The sequence below is a fragment of the Apium graveolens genome, chromosome 9 (assembly GCF_009905375.1).
Source record: "Apium graveolens cultivar Ventura chromosome 9, ASM990537v1, whole genome shotgun sequence".
NCBI lineage: Eukaryota > Viridiplantae > Streptophyta > Magnoliopsida > Apiales > Apiaceae > Apium > Apium graveolens.
This window is the reverse complement of record NC_133655.1, coordinates 277,175,658-277,195,720: the sequence shown is the minus strand read 5'-3', so window position 1 is coordinate 277,195,720 and position 20,063 is coordinate 277,175,658. Positions and strand designations below refer to the sequence as shown.

Genomic DNA, 20,063 nt, shown 5'->3' with positions numbered 1-20,063 from the left:
TTCAAATTTCCTTTTTAATTCAAATCCGAATTTGAATGAAATATTCCTCCATGCTTTCTTTGTGTGACCCTATAGGTTAATATTATGTTGGCAATAATTTAAATATCTCATATTTAAATTATAAACAATGAGTGGCATCTAGTAATACATCATTGCTACCCAAGTAATAATAATTAAATTGGTGATCGATTAAACCTTTCGTAAATAATGTATAAATAATATAACCCCTTTAAGCAAATATTATAGATTAAACTCATGGCGTGTTATGTGTCATCCTCTTCATGGTTTAATCCAGGTTTCCTTGATCAATGAGTAGACTATCATTTCAAATCAATATTTGAGCACGACGCCACGCATTTCATAGTCTAGCTCACACAAGAGGCCAATAATATCTCTCCAATAATTAGGAGGGTTAAATCCTTTCTAGATCATTCATATTTCTCACACGATTCTTAATATACCCGAAGTCCACTTTTATCATTACCCGGTCAAAGGCAACTTTTGATGTAATCAAAGTATATTAATCATCGTATAAAAATATAATAATTTCAAGTCGAAGGACCATTACATCATTATCACTGTGAGAATTACTTATGACACAATAGACATATAGAATCTCACATTGGGTCTATCCAGCACCATGTATATTTACATCTGCTTGTATTTTTGACTTTAGTATCACTATACCTATGATCAATGAGATATGATCATCAGTCAACAAACACACTAGTCTTAATGCATTATAATTGTCCCTTAATAATACTCGACTAGGGATATTTGGGAATATCGATACTATTCACATAATCTCATTTCTAAGTCACGTACTTAGATATATAGAATTTATATCATATTTCAAGGATATTTACTAATCTAATATTTATATCGCAGTGAATTAAGACTTAATAAATTATTTAAAAAAATAATCGATAGAACAAAAATATTTATAATCCAAATGTCATTAAAAAAATATAATAGTGTTGTCTCTAGGGCACAAACACTAACAATCTCCCACTTGCACTAGAGCCAATCACCCATGTATCTAATACACATGGAACTAGTATGACCGTCGTGCTTCTGCTGTGACAAATCCTTAGTCAGTCGGCCTGCACCATTATCATCAGTATGCACTTTACATATATGTATATCTCCTCATTCATTAATCTCTCGAAGAAGGAGATATCTTCTAAGTATATGCTTTACTCTGGAATGGGCCCTTGGTTCTTTAGCATGCGCAATGGCTCCATTGTTAATGCAATAGAGGTCTACTGGATCTACGATTGATGTAACCACACCAAGTCCCGTTATGAATTTCCGCATCCAAACAGCCTATTTGGCTGCTTCACTAACAGCAATATACTCATCTTCCATTGTAGAATCAGCTACTGTCTCTTGCTTTGAACTCTTCCAGCTTACAGCACCTCCATTAAGGAAAAACACAAAACCTGACTGAGATACTGAATCGTCTCTGTCTGTCTGAAAGCTGGCGTCAATGTAACCCTTTACAACCAGCTTCTCATCTCCTCCATACACCAAGAATGAATCTTTAGTCCTTTTCAAGTACTTAAGAATATTCTTGACAGTTGTCCAGTGACCCTCACCAGGATTAGACTGGTATCTTCTCATCATGCTCAAGGCATACGAAACATCAGGATGAGTACATATCATCGCATATATTACAGATCCAATTGTCGAAGCATATGGAACTTTGCTCATACGGCCCTTATCATCTAATGATTTAGGGCAGTTGTCTTTTGAGATCAAAATCCCATGAGACATTGGGATATACACTCTTTTTGCCTCTTGCATCCCGAAATGATGCAATACTTTGTCAATGTATGTACTCTGACTTAGGCCGATTAATATCCTTGATCTATCTCTATAGATCTTGATCCCTAATATATAGGTAGCATCGCCTAAGTCCTTCATCGAGAAACTATTTCCCAACCAAATCTTTACAGCCTGTAGAGAAGGTATGTCATTCCATATTAGTAATATTTCATCTACATATAGTACTAGGAATGTCACATGGCTTCCATTAACCTTCTTGTAAATACATGGTTCATCTTCGTTAGGAATAAAGCCAAACTCTTTGACTGTTTCATCAAAACAACGATTCCATCTCCTTGAGGCTTGCTTCAATCCATAACTAGATCGAAGCAACTTACAAACCATCTTAGCAAACTTTGGATCAACAAAACCCTCAGGTTATATCATGTAAACATCCTCTTCAAGGCTCCCATTTAAGAAAGCAGTTTTGACATCCATTTGCCAAATCTCATAGTAGTAGTAAGCAGTTATTTCTAGCAAAATCCTGATGGACTTGACCATAGCAACTGGTGAAAAAGTCTCATCATAGTCTATATTAAGTATTTGTTTGAAACCTTTTGCCACTAGTCACGCCTTATAGGTCTGTACTTTACCATCCATGTCAGTATTTTTCTTGAGAACCCACTTGCACCCTATAGGTTTTAGCCTTTCAGGTGGATCAACTAAAGTCCATACTTTATTTTGATACATGGATCCCATCTCGGATTTCATGGCCTCTAGCCATCTCTCGGAGTCTGGACTGTTCATAGCTTCTTGGTAGGTAAGAGGTTCATCATTGTTTATGAGCATCACATCATCATCTTGAGTCAAGATAAATCCATTATATCTCTCTGGCTCATGACGAGCCCTACTAGATCTATGAACAACCTGTGTTTCCGGAGCAGGAACATCTTGATTTACATCATGTTCACGCTATTATTTTGTACATCTCGATCTTTATCAAGATCTATAGTCCTCCCACTATTTTTCTTGGAAAGTAACTCTCTTTTAACAAATATAGCGGTCCGAGCAACAAACACTTTGTCCTCAGTAGGATTATAGAAGCAATACCCTTTTGTTTCATCAGGATATCCCACAAGAAAACATTTATCTGATTTTGGTCCTAACTTATCAGAGACCAAGCGTTTCACAAATGCTTCGCATCCCCATACTTTCATAAATGACATGCTATGACGTTTCTCAGTCCATATCTCATATGGAGTCTTTTGAACCGATTTAGTTGGAACTCGGTTTAGTGTATATGCAGCCATTTCTAGAGCGTAACCCCAGAAACTTATTGGAAGATCTTCTAGACTCATCATCGATCGTACCATGTCCAACAAGGTACGATTCCTCCTCTCAGAAACTCGGTTCAATTGAGGCGTTCCAGGAGGAGTAATGTAATAACCCCAATTTTTTGGAATTTTTGAAACCCTGATGAATAGTAACTTTTGTTGATGATGTTGATTAAGGAAAATTATCAGACCACACTATATAGGAGTACTGTTATGGAAATTCTAAGATCGTATTAGTACTCCATAAAGTAAATAAGTGTATGTAAAGATCGTCATAATCTAAATCCGAACACTTTGATTTTTTCCCGAAAATCCAACAGATACCGAAAGAATTGAGTATAAGGTGACAGGATAAAAAGGATTTAAATTCAAGGATTTTAAGAGAGGATCATAAAAGGAATATAGGAAACGTTCCGCAGTTTCCTATAGGCGTTGATGTCGATGTAGCTGAGGTAGGAACTACCAATAGGCTATGCTTTCAACTTTTGATGTACCAGACTTATGTATCTTTATGAATTGTAATAATGGCAAAGAAATGTAAATTTATTCAGAAATCCTTTTAAGATGTAATGGCATATAATTGTGGAATAAAATGACTCGTGTTATTTTTGGATATTAATCTCAGAGACTATAACTTGTGGTGTGTGTGTTTATTGTGGGGTCACAGTACGGAGTAGTTGATTGTTTATTAATATTGGGTGTTATTAAGGGAAATGGAACTCGTGACAACCCGGATCCCCGACCCCGGATTTGGGGGTGTTACAAGTAAGCTTTGATACGATACCACACTCCTTCAAGAAACCTTTACACTCGAGGCTTAAATTTTATCCTCCATGATCTGATCGTAGAACTTTAACACTTTCACGGGGTTTGCTTTTCCACTTCAGCCTTGTATTATTTGAACTTTTCAAAAGAATCTGATTTGTTCTTCAAAAGGTACACATATCCATATCTACTGAAATCATCTGTAAATATAATAAAGTAGTAAAAGCCACTTCTCGCCATTATATGCATTGGACCACATACATCACTATGTATAAGTCCTAATCGTTCGGTGGCCCTTTCACTTTGTCCGGTAAAAGGAGCTTTAGCCATTTTGCCAATTAGACAAGATTTGCATTCTTCGTATGATTCAAAATCAAACTTATCCAAGTAGCCATCTTGATGTAACTTGGAAATGCATTTCTCATTTATGTGACCTAAATGACAATACCAGAGGTATGTTTGATTTGAGTCTATCATCTTGACACATTTATTATCATTACTATTTATATTATAGACAGGTTTATCAAGATAAAGAACATATAAACCATTAAACACATGTGCAACCACGTAGGTAATATTATTCATCGAAAAGGAACAACTATTATTTTGAATCAAAAATGAAAAACCTTTCTTGTCCAAACACGAAACCGAAATAATGTTTCTGCAAATCGCAGGCACGTAAAAATATTTATCTAGTTCTAAAATAAACCCAGTGGGCAACGATAAATGATAACTCCCTACAGCTAAAGCAACAATCTTTGCTCCATTTCCAACACATAGGTCGACTTCTCCCTTTGCCAATGTCCTACTTCCCTGCAGTTCCTGCACATTCATACAAATGTAAGAACCACATCCAGTAACTAATACCCATGAAGTAGAAATAGACAAATTAACTTCTATAACATAAATACCTGAATCAGAAGCACCAGAAGCCTTCTTCTTCTTCAGATCCTCCAAATAAGCATGACAGTTTCTCTTCCAATGACCCGGTTTCTTGCAGTAGTGACAAGTATTACCCTTTACAACACCACCTCCGGGATTTAAAGCCTGTTTGGGAGCAGTTTTAGGAGCAGCAGCAGATTTGGATCCCATCCTCTTCTTTCCTTTCCATTTACCTTTCCCTTTGGCACTCCCTTTATTCACCATCATTATGGGAGCAGGGGACGCCTTCTGAATGTTGGTCTCAGCAGTTTTTAACATAGCCAATGATTCGGTAGGTGTCTTGTCTATCTCATTCATGTTGTAATTCATTACAAACTGAGCATAGTTTATGTTCAAATATTATAAGATTAGATCTATCTGGGCTTCCGGACCAATCGCGGAACCCAGAGTAGCAAGGTACTCCATATAACTAATCATCTTCAAAACATGCGGTCCAACCGGATCACGATCACCCTGTTTGCATGCATAAAAAGCTTTGCTTGTATCAGACCTCTCTTGACGAGCCTGTCCTTCAAACATACATTTAAGGTACCCAATCATGATATAAGAATCCATATGCTCATGTTGTTTCTGAAGCTCAGGACTCATAGTCGTTAGCATCAAACAGGTAACATCTGTGTCATCATTTATATGCTTCGGATAAGCAGCCTGTTGAACATGCGTTGCACCTTCAAGAAGAGGTCCAGGGCGGGGAACATCAATGACATGGAGCTTTCGCTCCTGCCTGAGGACTATCCTCAAGTTCCTTTGCCAATCAAGGAAGTTTGTTCCTGTTAGCTTGTCCTTCTGAAGGACTGATCGCACAGATAAGTTGTTTGAGTTGTTTGCCATTTGATATTTACAATATTAAAATGCATAAAATGAATTAGTCTACAGATGATCATTAAATTATATTCAAGTGATTATTCATATATATTCACAATATATATCTCCCACTAATTTTATCAAATCAATAGCCCTAACTATTAATTTGGAAAGATTATCTTCTATATCCTTTTTAGTGAGTCAAGATCCAAATTTCACAATGTTTTAATTTAGCTTTGGCTTTACACCTAAAACATGATTCAATAAGGTAGATAACATTTGTCAATTATATCAACTATATAACTCTTGGATAGTTCGGTGGAACAACATTTCTTCATAATTATCTAATAAATCTCGCCAAACTCCATGCCTCCAAGTTCACAATCCTATTGTGGTAACTTAGTTAAGTCAAACCCAATAGTCAGAAAGTATCAGTATACTTCAATGCATCCCCCACGATAAATGGGAGTACTTCGCTCTGGCGAACCCACTGCTTATTGATCTAGGGGTTAACGCATTGGACATATTGGAAGGCATCAAAATAACTTAATATAAACTTTAGGGTTTTGTTAATATTAAAACGATCATCACCCCATCATAAAGAGATTCCCAGTTTTTCCTTGAATAAAATACTTCAAATCAATATTCGTCAATGGTTTGATTTCCAGGTAGTGAGGGAGTCACAACGGTCTCGCTTAAAACCCGCAACCTTACAAGTTTAATGAACCCGCTTTTGACAAAATCGCCCCATATCAGAAATAAAGAAAATTCATATTTTATTCTGTGTTTCTGAAACATGAGAAGCTCATGATCGTTTGTTAAATTTTAAAATCTTGAATTGTTACATATTTTATCTTGTTCAGCAGGAATGGCATGGGTGATGTATCTAATACATACATACATTGCTAATCTAATTAAGCATGCATCATTCTAACCATTCTACACATTAATTCATCACATGATATATGTAAAGTGTAATAAAATAAATGTGGTAGGTTATGGCCCAATCCTATGTGATCTTCATCAAGATCATGATAAAGATCATGGCCAATCTAAGGTGGTTAAGTATATAAATACAACTATCTATTATATCATATGTCTTCTTGTTTTATTTGCTTCCTTGTATAGCTTCCTTAGATCACCTCCAATGGATTCCTTCTTCTAGTCTTCAATTCTTCAAGTACATTACATAAATGAAATATAAAAACCTAATATAATGAACTTACAAGAAGAACTCGAGTTACATTCGAGATATAATATTACAAGAATCAAAACGACATGCAAGTCGTATTTAAAAACCAAAACCACAATAAAAAAAACCATTAATCTAAGGTCTAAAGGCCATAACCATCCACCATGCTCAAATAACATTTAATAATATAATTTATTATATATTTATTATGATTAATCTAATTAACCATATGAAGTGGAACAGATACGAAACATTATTTAGCGTATCGAACTATTCTGTTTGATTTTTCATCTCTGTATCATCGTATCATATACATACAGTATGTTCCAATCCCCTATTATGTCCATACACAATTAATCATAACAATAATCATCTCAGATCATTAATACATGCATAATATCAAATACCTATCATGGCAGATTATTGACATACATAATACCATCATATTTATCATGGAAGATCATCGATACATGCATAATATCTATCATGGAAGATTATCAACACATGCATAATTTACAAATTGCATACATATAGTCCTGGCAGATTGTATACATGATATTATCATCAAAATTAGTAAACACACAAACAAATTAAAACCTTTTGCAAGTAGCTCTGATGCCATTGTTGGGTTTCGAGGCATAAAACATAGCGAAAATAATAAATAAAACCGTGAAAACAAAATAAACCGAAACCCACCACATGATCCATGCGAAAAACAATATATAATTCGTGGATGAGATGTTTACCTTAAAGAGCTTTACGATTATGGTTGTCAAAAGGAGATCCTAGCTTTAACCGAATACCACGTATCCCGCCTTAACGATCTACGCCGTAGAGGTATCCACATGAAAGCTGGTACGGAGGAGGCGTGTACTAGCACCAAGAACGGACATGTTTTCCCCTCTCTCTCACACATTTAGCTACTAGGGTTTTATGTTTTTATCTAATAAAAATGTAACCCTAATTTTAGCCTTAAGGATTTTTATATAGAGAGGCCAAAAACAGTCCTAACCCTAATCCAAGTTAGAGTTTATTAAAATCTGAAATTCTATTTATTTAATAATTAAGTTTAACTCAATTACTAAATAATAACTAAATTTCAGATTTAATAATATACAAATTCGAAATTCATTTATCCCATTAATTAAGTCCAAATTAATTAATAATAAATAATTCAAATTTCCTTTTTAATTTAAATCTGAATTTGAATTAAATATTCATTCATGTTTTTTTGTGCAGCCCTATAGGTTATTATTACGTTGGCAATAATTTAAATATCTCATATTTAAATTATAAACAATGAGTGGCATATAGTAATATATCATTGCTACCTAAGTAATAATAATTAAATCGGTGATCGATTAAACCTTTCTTGAATAATGTATAAAGTAGTATAATCCCTTTAACCAAATATTATAGATTAAACTCGAGGCATGTTATGTGTCATCCTCTTCATGATTTAATCCAGGTTTCCTTGATCAATGAGTAGACTATCATTTCAAATCAACATTTGAGCGCGGCGCCACGCATTTCATAGTCTAGCTCACACAAGAGGCCAATTGTATCTCTCCAATAATTAGGAGGGTTAAATCCTTTCTAGATCATTCATATTTCTCACACGATTCTTAATATACCCAAAGTCCACTTTTATCATTACCCGGTCAAAGGAAACTTTTGATGTAATCAAAGTATATTAATCATCATATGGAAATATAATAATTTCAAGTCGAAGGATCATTACATCATTATCGCTATGAGAATTACCAATGACACAACAGAAATGTAGAATCTCACATTGGGTCTATCCAGCACCATGTATATTTACTTCTGCCTGTGTTCTCGACTTTAGTATCACTATACCTATGATCAATGAGATGTGATCATCAGTCAACAAATACACTAGTCTTAATGCATTATTATTATACCTTAATAATAATACTCGACTAGGGTTTATTTGGGAATATCGATACTATTCACATAATCTCATTTCTAAGTCACGTACTTAGAGATATAGAATTCATATCATATTCCAAGAACATTTATTCATCTAATATTTATATCACAGTAAATTAAGACTTAATAAATTATTTAAAAGAATAATAGATAGAACATAAATATTAGTAATCCAAATGTCATTAACAAAACATAATAGTGTTGTCTCTAGGGCACAAACACTAACACTCCTAGTTCTCACTCCATCATTTGGATCACCAATTATATCATCTCTTGTATGAGTCATATCCTGTGTAATCTTGTTGACTAGAGTTGTCTGCATTTTCTCCATTGTTGGCATGACATGCAGAATTGTCATCTCCTTCTCCCCTGAATTTGTGCCACTAAATTCATGTGTGCTTCTTTCATGAAACTTTCATTTTCACAGTTCACTGGTTAACATGATTATGGCTCCAATCTATTGTTTGTGTTGATCTCAGCTTCATCTTCAGAATCACTATCAATGTTTAGATTTTCAAATTTTAGGGCTTCAGCTTCATTTTCATCAAGGCATTCCAAGCCTGGACACCAGTATAGACCTATAAAGCACGACTAGTGGCAAAAGGTTTCAAGAAAATTTATGGTATAGACTATGATGAGACTTTTTCACCAGTTGCTGGTCAAGTCCATCAGGATTTTCCTAGCAATAGCTGCTTACTTTGACAATGAAATTGGAAAATGGATGTCAAAACTGTATTCTTATATGAGAGCATTGAAGACGATGTATATATGATCCAACCTGAGGGTTTTATCGATCCAAAATTTTCTAAGATGGTCTGTAGGTTGATTCTATCTATTTATAGATTGAAGCAAGTCTTAAGGAGATGGATATTCATTTTGAAGAAATAGACAAAAAGTTTGGTTTTATTCAAAATGAAGAAGAACCATGTGTTTGCAAGATGGTTAGTGGGAGTTATGTGACATTCCTAGTATTATATGTAGATAACATATAACAAATAGAGAATGGCATACCTTCTCTACAGGCTATTACGACTTGGTTGAGAAATAGTTTCTCGATGAAAGACTTAGGTGATGCTACTTATATATTATTGATCAAGATCTATAGATTTAGATTGAAGAGATTAATCAACCTAGTCGGAGTACATACATTGATAAAGTATTGTATAATTTTATGATGCAAGAGACAAAGAAAGGATATGTTTCGATGTCTCATGGGATAGTGATCTTAAAAGATAATTGCCCTCTAAATCATTAGATGATAAGGGCTGTTTGAGAAAGTTCTATATGCTTCAATAATTGGATCTATAATGTGTACAATGATATGTATTTATCCCGATGATTTGTATGCTTTGAGCATGACGAGCGAATACCATTATAATCCAGTTGAGGATCACTGGATAGTTTTCAAGAATAGTCTTAAGTACTTAAAGAGGACTAAAGATTTATTTTTGGTGTATGGAGAAGATAGGGAACTAGTTGTAAAGGGTTACACTGATGCTAGTTTCTGAACCTAATTTTTGGACAGACAAGGATGATCATGTGTTTATGAAGTATGTTTTGTGTTTTTTCTAAATATAAGTGATGTTAGCTGGAATAGTTCACAACCAGAACATTGATGATTCTATAATGGAAACCGAATATATTGATGCTTTCGAAACAGCCAAGGAGACTGTTTAGGCATGTACTTAAGAGATATCACCTTATTAATGAGATTTATGATCAAGGAGATATAAATGTAAAGTGCATAGTAATGATAATGTTACAGACTCACTGAGTAAGGCTTTGTCTCAGCAGAAGCACGATGGTCATACTAGTTTCATGAGTAATAGATACATGGGTGATTGGCTCTAATGCAAGTGGGAGATTGTTAGTGTTTTTGTCCTAAAGACAACACTATGATGTTTTAGTTTAAGACATTTGGATTATTAATATTTATGTTCTATTGATAATTGTTTTTATAATTTTTTAATTCTTAATTTACCGCGCTATAAATGTTAGATTAATAAATGTTCTTGGAATATGATATGCAATTCTATATCTCTAAGAACGTGACTTAAAAATGAGATTATGAGAATAGTATCAATATTCCTAAATGTTACGACCGGTATTTCTAAATCTTATATATATAATTGTGTATTTATAATTGAGATTTAAATTATGTGGAATTATAAATGTGGGTGATTATTTTGTTGAGTGCCTATAAATTAAGTGTTTAATGTATTAGTATATATATATATAATTTTTGAAAGAAAAATCTTATTATTTAGTATTTTTAAATGATAATCAAAAGTACTTCATTTTATATGAAAAATCGATTTTAAAAATCTTTTAACAACAAATTTTTAAATCTTATATCATTAAATTTCTAAAATCATAAGCTATTTTATGATATATATTTTGCGATTTATGGAAGTGCATTTATATTTATAAAAATTGTTTTACATATTTTAGTTGATTTTTAATTAGCAAATTACTTCGTTGCCCATACATGCATTTTACTCCCAAACACAAGTTAACGGCAAACTTGGAAATTCTAACCCCACTAACTCCCACTTTATTAGCCAAATTACTTATATATCCTTGCATGCAAAATGGCACAATCTTGCTAGAAGGTTGTTTTTGTCAATTTCCAACTCCACTCACATTTTAGTCAAATTAAACCATAAAAACAAATACAAGTTGTCATAATCACACCACTCCACACTTAACCCTCACCTATCTTCTCCTCCTCCTTCTCTCGGCCTTCCCTCTCTCTCGGCTCCTCCCTTAGCCGAAGCCCCCACCCCCTTTCTTCTTCATTTCCATTCAAACATTCACCTTCCACTTAAGTAATATTAATTCCAATATCTGGTTCATTTATAATCCAAAGAGTTTAGGGTGAAAAGTTTATGTTTTGATCTTGCATGGTAGTGTTTTGTTAAACTCAAAGTGAACACCCTTGATTCTTGTGAATATAAGGTTTTCACCATGAGATATATTATTATAGGGTTGAGAATGGCTAGACATGAGTGTGTCACACTCATGCAAATGTTTTTTTCACCCTAATCCATTCGGCCATGACTTGTTAGGAGCCGAATGGGTGGTGTTTTGTAGCCTTGTTTGATTTTTGAATGTTTATGTGATAATAGCATGAATTTGGAAGTAAAAACTTGATAAAACTCTTTGCATGCTAAGTGATCATATTATTTATGGTTAATTCTAGGATTGCATGTTGATTTTATGATGAAATTATTTTGGAAACCATATTGTTTTGGCTTGTAAATTCGAAAGCATGCATGCATAGGTCCAACTCATGATTTTTGAAAGTTCTTGATCATTTTGATTGATTTTTGTTAATAATCTCTAATTTCAGTTGAGTTAAGATATTAATTATGATTTGTGCTCTTTTTTATGTGATTTTAATTCGTATATATATACGAAGGATTTAAGTTATTATTTTCAAAGTATGATGACTTGTAATTAGTATATTGTGTTAACTCTTGTTTTCCTATATTGTACCTTAGGTAAGGATGATCTCCACTAAGCCAATATTGTGTGTGGGAGTGTTATTTCAGTAGGTTGCCTTGGTTGAGGATTAATTTGGGTTTTGGTTGATGTTTGGTTTGGTTTGTCAAGTGGGAAACATGGTGGAAAGGGGTACAATAGATTTTGCAGATTTTCAGTTTGGTATCATGAGGTTTAGAGTGAGATTTGACCATGTCATTGTAATGCACTTTGAGGCCCAAGTTACCAGAAGCTAGTACAAGGGGTATACTTTAGATTTCAGGTGTTTGTTAGAGGTTTGTAGGTTGTTTGGTTAGGTGCACGAGTGAAAACACCAAATCTGTCTAGAAGGGGACAATTTTGCTACAACTTAGAAATGAGGAGTTTTGACCATGTCATTGGTAGGCCCTCACTAGGCCTTGGTTGGTCTTAGTTAGAGGGAGTGTCAGAGGTGTTTTTCCAGCCATATTTCATAGGAATTGAGTTAGAATCATGTTTCACAAGTTAGGGCAAAACAGGACACTTTTCTGTCTAGAATACAGGGGAACCATGGACTTTAAGCTTAGGCCTAGGGAGGCCCAAGCTAGGCCCTTGAGCCACACCGAGTTGGGGAGTTTCCTTATGATCAGAAGAGTCTAGTGTAAAAGTTTGGGAGCTAAAATTGAAGTGTAAGGGTGTTAATTGTACTCAAAAACCCATTAATGTCATCCTAAAATCACTATAATGAGCACATTCACTTCACATTTAGTTTTAGAGCACTTACGAGTGAGGCCTAGGTTGATCACCATAGTTGTAAGATAGTATAAGGTCATTATAGTGTAAGGCCTAAGTCAGGGTCAATAGGAACTTGATGGTTTAAAAAAGGCACTTCGAGTTATGAGGTCAATATTAAGAGTTTTGGCTAGTTTAGCATAACTAAGTGACTTGAGTAAGTGGAGTGAGATCATCCAAGCTTAGTGATGCAATATAATGTGTTGATATATTATTATGCACTTAAATGTGTTATGTGAGAATTGTGGCTATGTGAACTATTATTCTTATAGGATAATTGCAAGCATATATGTGTATATAGGCCTAAGTGCCAAAGTGGTTAATTTTGGTTTTTAATTAGGTTGAGTATGTGAGAATATATTATAATGAGGTTATTATTATTTTTTGTAGGCTCACGAGACGAGGGTAAACTTTCCATTAAAGTAGATTAAATCTCCCAGTTGCTCCCACCTGTCAGTCAAGTCAAGCCTTTCTCAAGGCAAGTGTTTTTAACCTACCTTTTTATTTACACTGCAAGTGTGTGTTAGCCCAGCTTTTATATATGATGCGAGTGGTCTAATTCACCTTGATATATATGTATACATGATCCAAGTGGTTTCAAATCTATCTTTCGTATTATATGAAAATGCCATGAACCCTCAAGTATTTATTGCAAGTAGTTTAACTTTACTTGAAGATTTATATGCAAGTGATTCAAAAGTCATACCATGCTAGTATACCAAAGTAATTGTGATGTTAAACCCTGTATAAGTCATACTTAGTAACCTTATCTTGACACCTAAAAGTCAGTTATTCCTCAAAGATGGTTCATATATGTTTCATAACTCTATTCTTATCCTTAAACCTTGATACCCTGTTATGCTTTGAAATGATGCTCACCTTATTTATATTTCAAATACCTATATTTTATCTGGAACCACTACATTGAACCTAGTTTGACTTAGTTCCTTTATACCATTCAATAACCCTGTTGAACCCCATTACCCAATCCCTTGTGAATAGAAACTTTGCAATATCCTTGATAAGGTAGTAGTCTAGTTGATCACGGCCTTAAAATTTATTGAACATATTTCGCGTGCTTCGAAGTTGATCTAGAACCCTTGATAAAGATGATCATTGTTTAAGAAATTAACCGTCACTTGGCATCAGTTTTTAAAATGAAAAGTTAAAAGTGGATTTTCAGTCCCAAAGGGGGACAAATGTTTTCTTTAAATATTGGATCGGGACTGAGACGCAAGTCCTTTCCGCTCTGAATTTATAGGCTTAAAAAGTTTCCTAGGGATCCCATTAACGTTCCAGAACCCAGCGAGGTTCGGGATTACTTCGCGGCTGATCATCGACTGTAATCCGTAGCGTCATAAAATGGTTTTTGATAAAGAAATTGTTTTGAATTGTTTTATTACAAGAAAAAGATGCCATCACCCTGAAAGTTTATCTCTTGATACTATATTGTTGAATCTTTCATTTCCATTTTTATTCTTTTATTCTTATTTATGTATATTATAGCACTTGTTGAGCATTTGGCTCACTACTTGCTTTACCCTGATATTACAGCTAGCAGATATGGTTAGATTCAAGCAGTCAGCGCGTAAGACTTGTGATGTCGATTCATATATTCAAGCTCAGGTAGATTAGTGATCATTTTGTGTGAGGACTCGAAGTTAAAAATCAGGTTGTAATAGTTAATAGTGTTGGGCTTTTCCAAACTCTAAAATGTAAGATCTTGGATTCTGATGTATTAATTTCCTTTTGTTAACTATTGTAATAATTTGTATAGTGTCTTTTGTTAAATTTGGGGCATGACAGGTTTTGGTATCAGAGCCACAGTTTAGAGTCCCTGGACAACCCAAATAGGTTATATATATATATAGATTTATAGAATCTTATACGAGAGTGTAGGTATAGGTTATTCGAGTCACCCGCTAATAATTCTCTTATATATATATGCATTGTTTGTCAGCAAAGGGCGCATTCCTCATCATCCTCTAAACCGTGCGACACAATTGCTTTCTCCGTGTATGCTGAGTTGAGGCGTGAGTTCGACAGGCTTCAGGGCAAGTATGATCGACTGTTAGAGCGATTGAAGAACGTGTATCCGGACAGCCAAAATTATGGAGGAAAGCCTAATGAGCAGATGACTGCGAGACTTGAGACCTTAGTTCAGTATGTTAACACTAAGCTTGATGAGTTGCCATCGCATCGACACCGTACCAGCCACTATACTATCCAGATGATTGTGGATGAGCTCCAGAGTATTGTGAAGACGCTTCGTGAAGAGAAGACTACCAGACCCCGTTCTGATGGAGTGGAGCCTTAGTTCTTTCCATTATCTACTTCTCATGTTGTTGTATTGTTGGACTTTGTAGAATTCCCTGTTGTTTCCTTTAAAAAAGCATGTTATCCCTAGATCCAGACTCTATTCCGAACTTGATGTACCTTGACTTTAATTTTGATAATTATGCATTATCGCTCTATTTGCTTTTAATTGTTCTTATGCCTTTATATGCATCACCCTTATCGTTTAAATTGAAACCCGATCGTATATGTGAATATAATGACTTGTGACACCCTAACCTTGAAATTATCTGTATTGTTCGTACCTGTTTTGATATAACTTTTATTTCAGGATCATGCCACCTAAAAAGAAGAACCCAATAACAACTTCTACCACAGATCCTAATATTCTTCGATTGTTGGAAACCTTACAATAGCAAACAAACGCTATAGCTCAACAATTAAGAACTCTTCAACAACAATTCGAAAACCAAGATAACCATGAACCACACCAACCACCTGATCCACCAGTGCCACCTCGACAAATTGTCACTTTCAAAGCTTTTCAGAATGTGAATCCACCTGCATTTCATGATACCACTGATCCGGTAATAGCTAACACATGGATTAGGGAAATGGAAAGAGCTTTTGAATTGGTTTAGTTAGGAGAAGATCAGAAGATGCCATATGCTACTTATTTTCTGAAAGGGGAAGTAATCTATTGGTGGGATTCAGTGACAGCTATGGAAGCAAATCAGCTGGTTTCTTGGGAAAGGTTATTCTAGGAAAAGTATTACCCTAAGTACATGCAGAATCAGATGGAGCTTAAATTTCTTGAATTGAAGCAAGGAAGTATGTCTGTATTGGAGTACGAGAAGAAGTTTACGGAGCTGTCAAGGTTTGTGACGAAGTATACCAACACTGAGGAAGAGAAAGCAAAGAGATTCCAAAAAGGATTAGAGCCTTGGATCAGAGATAGAGTGGCTATGTTCGAGCTTGATACTTATGCTGGAGTAGTACAGAAAGCTGCTTTGATTGAGAGTAATGGGATACAGTCAAGGAAAGAAAAGGATAATAAGAAGAGAAAGGTTCCATTTTATGGAGAGAAGTCTGAAGCCGGAAGCTCACAAGACAGGAGTGTGAAAATGATTGGATTCCACAAGGGTGGAAATTTTCAGAAGAAGGGAAATTTGAATAATAGACAAGATCCTACGGGAACAACCAGCCAAGCCAAGGAAAAGTTGGAGAAAATAGATTTCAGAGACCAGAACGCAAGCATTATGGAAAACGACATTCCAGGAGTGTATAATAAGCTGAACATGACATGCTACAGATGCAACCAGAAGAGGCACTTGGCTAACGAGTGTAAGATACTGAAGCCAGGAGTTACATGCTATAAGTGTGGAAAGACTGGACACATAGCTAGGGAATGCAAGTCAACTGGACCAGTCAAGGCTTCGATTAACGTGGCAAGTACTAGTGCAAGCATGCCAGCTGAGGTATTGGCATTACCTCCATCATCTACAGCAATTCCGCAAGCAACAACAAGGACATTTGATTTAAAGATGAAGGACGATGTTCAGAATTCTAAGGTGATAGCAGGTACACTTTTAATGAATAATGTTGAAGCTAAGGTAATGATTGATTTTGGAGCTACTAGATCTTTTATATCAGAAACTTTTGTTAATAAACTTAAATGTGATAAAATGACTTTGAATGAGGTAATAGATGTAGTAATTTTGAATCAAGAGAAGATTCCTGTGAGTCAATTATGTCCTAAGTGTGAGATTGATATTTTGGGACATAAATTTTCAGCAGACTTGGTACTTTTCAAGTTAGGGGAGTTTGACATAATCTTAGGCATGGATTGGTTAGCAGAGAATAACGCTCAGATAAATTATAAATCCAAGAAAGTGTATTTAAAGACGGAGAATGGAGAGAAAGTAGTATTTAAGGTTCAGAGGCAAGAGCGACTGTTTCTTACAATCGTCCAGACTAAGAAATTACTTAGTAAAGGTTGAGAATCGTTCCTAGCCTATGTAGTAGATTCAGAAAGAGAGAGCCTCAGCATGGAAGATATTCCCGTAGTCAGCGAATTTCCAGAAGTGTTTCCAAATGAACTACCAGGTTTACCGCCCGATCGACAAATTGAGTTTGAGATCAACCTTGCTCCAGGCACGGAACCAGTTTCGAAGGCACCATATAGAATGGCACCAGCAGAATTGAAAGAGTTGGCGAACCAGCTACAGGAATTATTGGACAAAGGAGTGATACGGCCAATTACGTCGCCATAGGGAGCACCTGTTCTGTTTGTAAAGAAGAAGGATGAAAGCATGAGGTTATGTATAGACTATCGAGAGTTGAATAAGATGACGATTAAGAACCGTTAACCGCTACCAAGGATAGATGATTTATTTGATCAGCAAAAAGGAGCTAAGTGTTTTTCCAAGATTGATTTAAGATCAGGATACCATCAATTAAAGATCAAAGCAAACGATATCTGGAAGACAGCATTCAGGACAAGATACAGACATTATGAATTCTTAGTAATGCCTTTTGGGTTGACTAATGCTCCTGCAACATTTATGAATTTGATGAACCGGGTATTTAAAAAGTATTTGGACAAGTTTGTAGTGGTATTCACTGATGATATTCTTATATATTCAAAGTCAGAAGAAGAACACATGTAGCATCTATGGATAGCATTGGAGATACTCCGACAAGAGAAGTTGTATGGCAAGTTTTCTAAGTGTGAGTTCTGGTTAAAGGAAGTTCAATTTTTGGGACATGTTATTGGAATTGAAGGAGTCAAAGTGGATCTGGCAAAGATTGAGGCAATTATAGGTTGGGAGAGACCAAAGACACCTATGGAAGTGAAAAGTTTTCTAGGATTGGCGGGATATTATAGAAGGTTTTTTAAATATTTCTCGAAAATCGCCACGCCATTGACTATGTTGACTAGGAAGAATCAGAAATTTGAATGGAATGCAGAATGTGAAGATAGTTTTCAAGAATTGAAGTAGAGGTTGGTTACAGCTCCGGTGTTAGTATTACCAGACAATCAAGGAGACTTTGTGATTTTCAGTGATGCCTCACATAAAGGTCTGGGTTGTGTGCTAATGCAACACAGCAAGGTAATTGCGTATGCGTCAAGACAGCTAAAACCACATGAATTGAAGTATCCTACACATGACTTGGAATTAGCAGCTATAGTATTTGCACTTAAGATTTGGAGACATTACCTTTACGGAGAAAGGTGTGAGATCTACATGGATCACAAGAGTTTGAAGTATATTTTCACTCAGAAGGAGCTCAACATGAGGCAAAGGAGATGGTTGGAATTGATTAAGGACTATGATTGCTCGATAAATTATCATCCGGGAAAAGGGAACATGGTAGCTGATGCTTTGAGTAGGAAGGAGAAGTTGAATATGGTAGCAATACCAAAGGAATTATCTGAAGAAATTAAGAGATTTGAATTAGAACTTTGTGATCGCGGAAAAGTTGAAGAGATTTGTCATACTATGACTTTTCAGCCAACATTATTGGAAAAGATAAAGAAATGTCAGGAAGAAGTGATGAAACAGGAGAATAATCAACTGACTGGAGAAGAGATATGTACTCAAAGGGATGAACAAGGTATATTAAGGTTTTCCTCAATAATTTGAATTCCTCATGTAACTAAATTGAAGAATGAAGTATTCCAAGAAGCTCACAACTCTAGATTTTCAATCCATCCGGGAAGCACCAAGATGTACCAGGACTTAAAGCAGAACTTTTGGTGGCCAAATATGAAGCGAGAAGTAGCAGAATGGGTTGCGAAGTGCTCTACTTGTCAGAAAGTGAAGGCAGAACATCAAAGACCAAGTGGATTAATTCAGCCTTTAAAGATTCCAGAATGGAAGTGGGAAAACATTGCTATGGACTTTATAATAGGATTACCACGAATGAAATCCGGACATGACGCTATATGGGGTTTAGTTGATCATTTTACGAAGTCAGCACATTTTCTTCCAATTAATGAGAAGTCTTCATTGGATAGATTGGTCCATCTGTATGTGCGTGAAATTATATTACGACATGGCATGCCTGTATTGATAGTTTCGGATAGAGATCCCCGATTTAACTTGATATTCTGGAAGCAATTTTAAGAAAGTCTTGGCACAAAGTTAAACATGAGCACGGCGTATCATCCGCAAACTGACGGTCAAAGCGAAAGGATAATTCAAACAATCGAAGACATGTTGCGCAGTTGTGTGGGAAGTTGGGACGACCACCTGCCATTGGTAGAATTCTCCTATAACAACAGCTATCACACCAGTATTGGCATGCCACCATACGAAGCTTTATATCGACGGAAGTGCAGATCACCAACTAGTTGGGATGAAGTGGGAGAAGGAAAGATTCTAGGCCCATAATTGGTGCAACAAATGCATGAGACAGTCAAATTGATTCAGAAGAGATTACTTGTTGCTCAAGATAGGCAAAGAAAGTATGCAGACCCGGCACGTAAGGATATCAGATTCCAAGTAGGTGAAGCCGTATTGCTGAAAGTATCACCGAGGAAAGGATTTTCTAGATTTGGCAAGAAAGGGAAGTTAGCACCTAGATATATTGGCCCTCTTGAAGTTTTGAGTCAAGTGGGAAGGTGGCCTATGAATTAGCTTTTCCGCCCCAGTATCAGCATGTGCATAATGTGTTTCATGTGTCATTGCTTAAGAAGTACAATCCTGATGCCAACCATGTGATAGAGTATGAACCTATAGAGATTCAGGCAG

At 35.4% G+C, this 20,063-nt stretch overlaps 1 protein-coding gene across 1 annotated transcript; it reads right to left on the bottom strand.

Annotated features, from left to right (window-relative positions):
* Positions 1 to 5,147: 5,147 nt before the first annotated feature.
* Positions 5,148 to 5,639, bottom strand: LOC141686405 (uncharacterized). Its single transcript, XM_074491443.1, has one exon. It carries the CDS (start codon positions 5,637 to 5,639, stop codon positions 5,148 to 5,150), a length of 492 nt encoding a protein of 163 aa, XP_074347544.1.
* Positions 5,640 to 20,063: the final 14,424 nt, after the last annotated feature.

Coding starts and splice junctions, on each gene's coding strand:
- LOC141686405 (XM_074491443.1), bottom strand. CDS start 5,639: ATGGCAAACAACTCAAACAACTTATCTGTGCGATCAGTCCTTCAGAAG.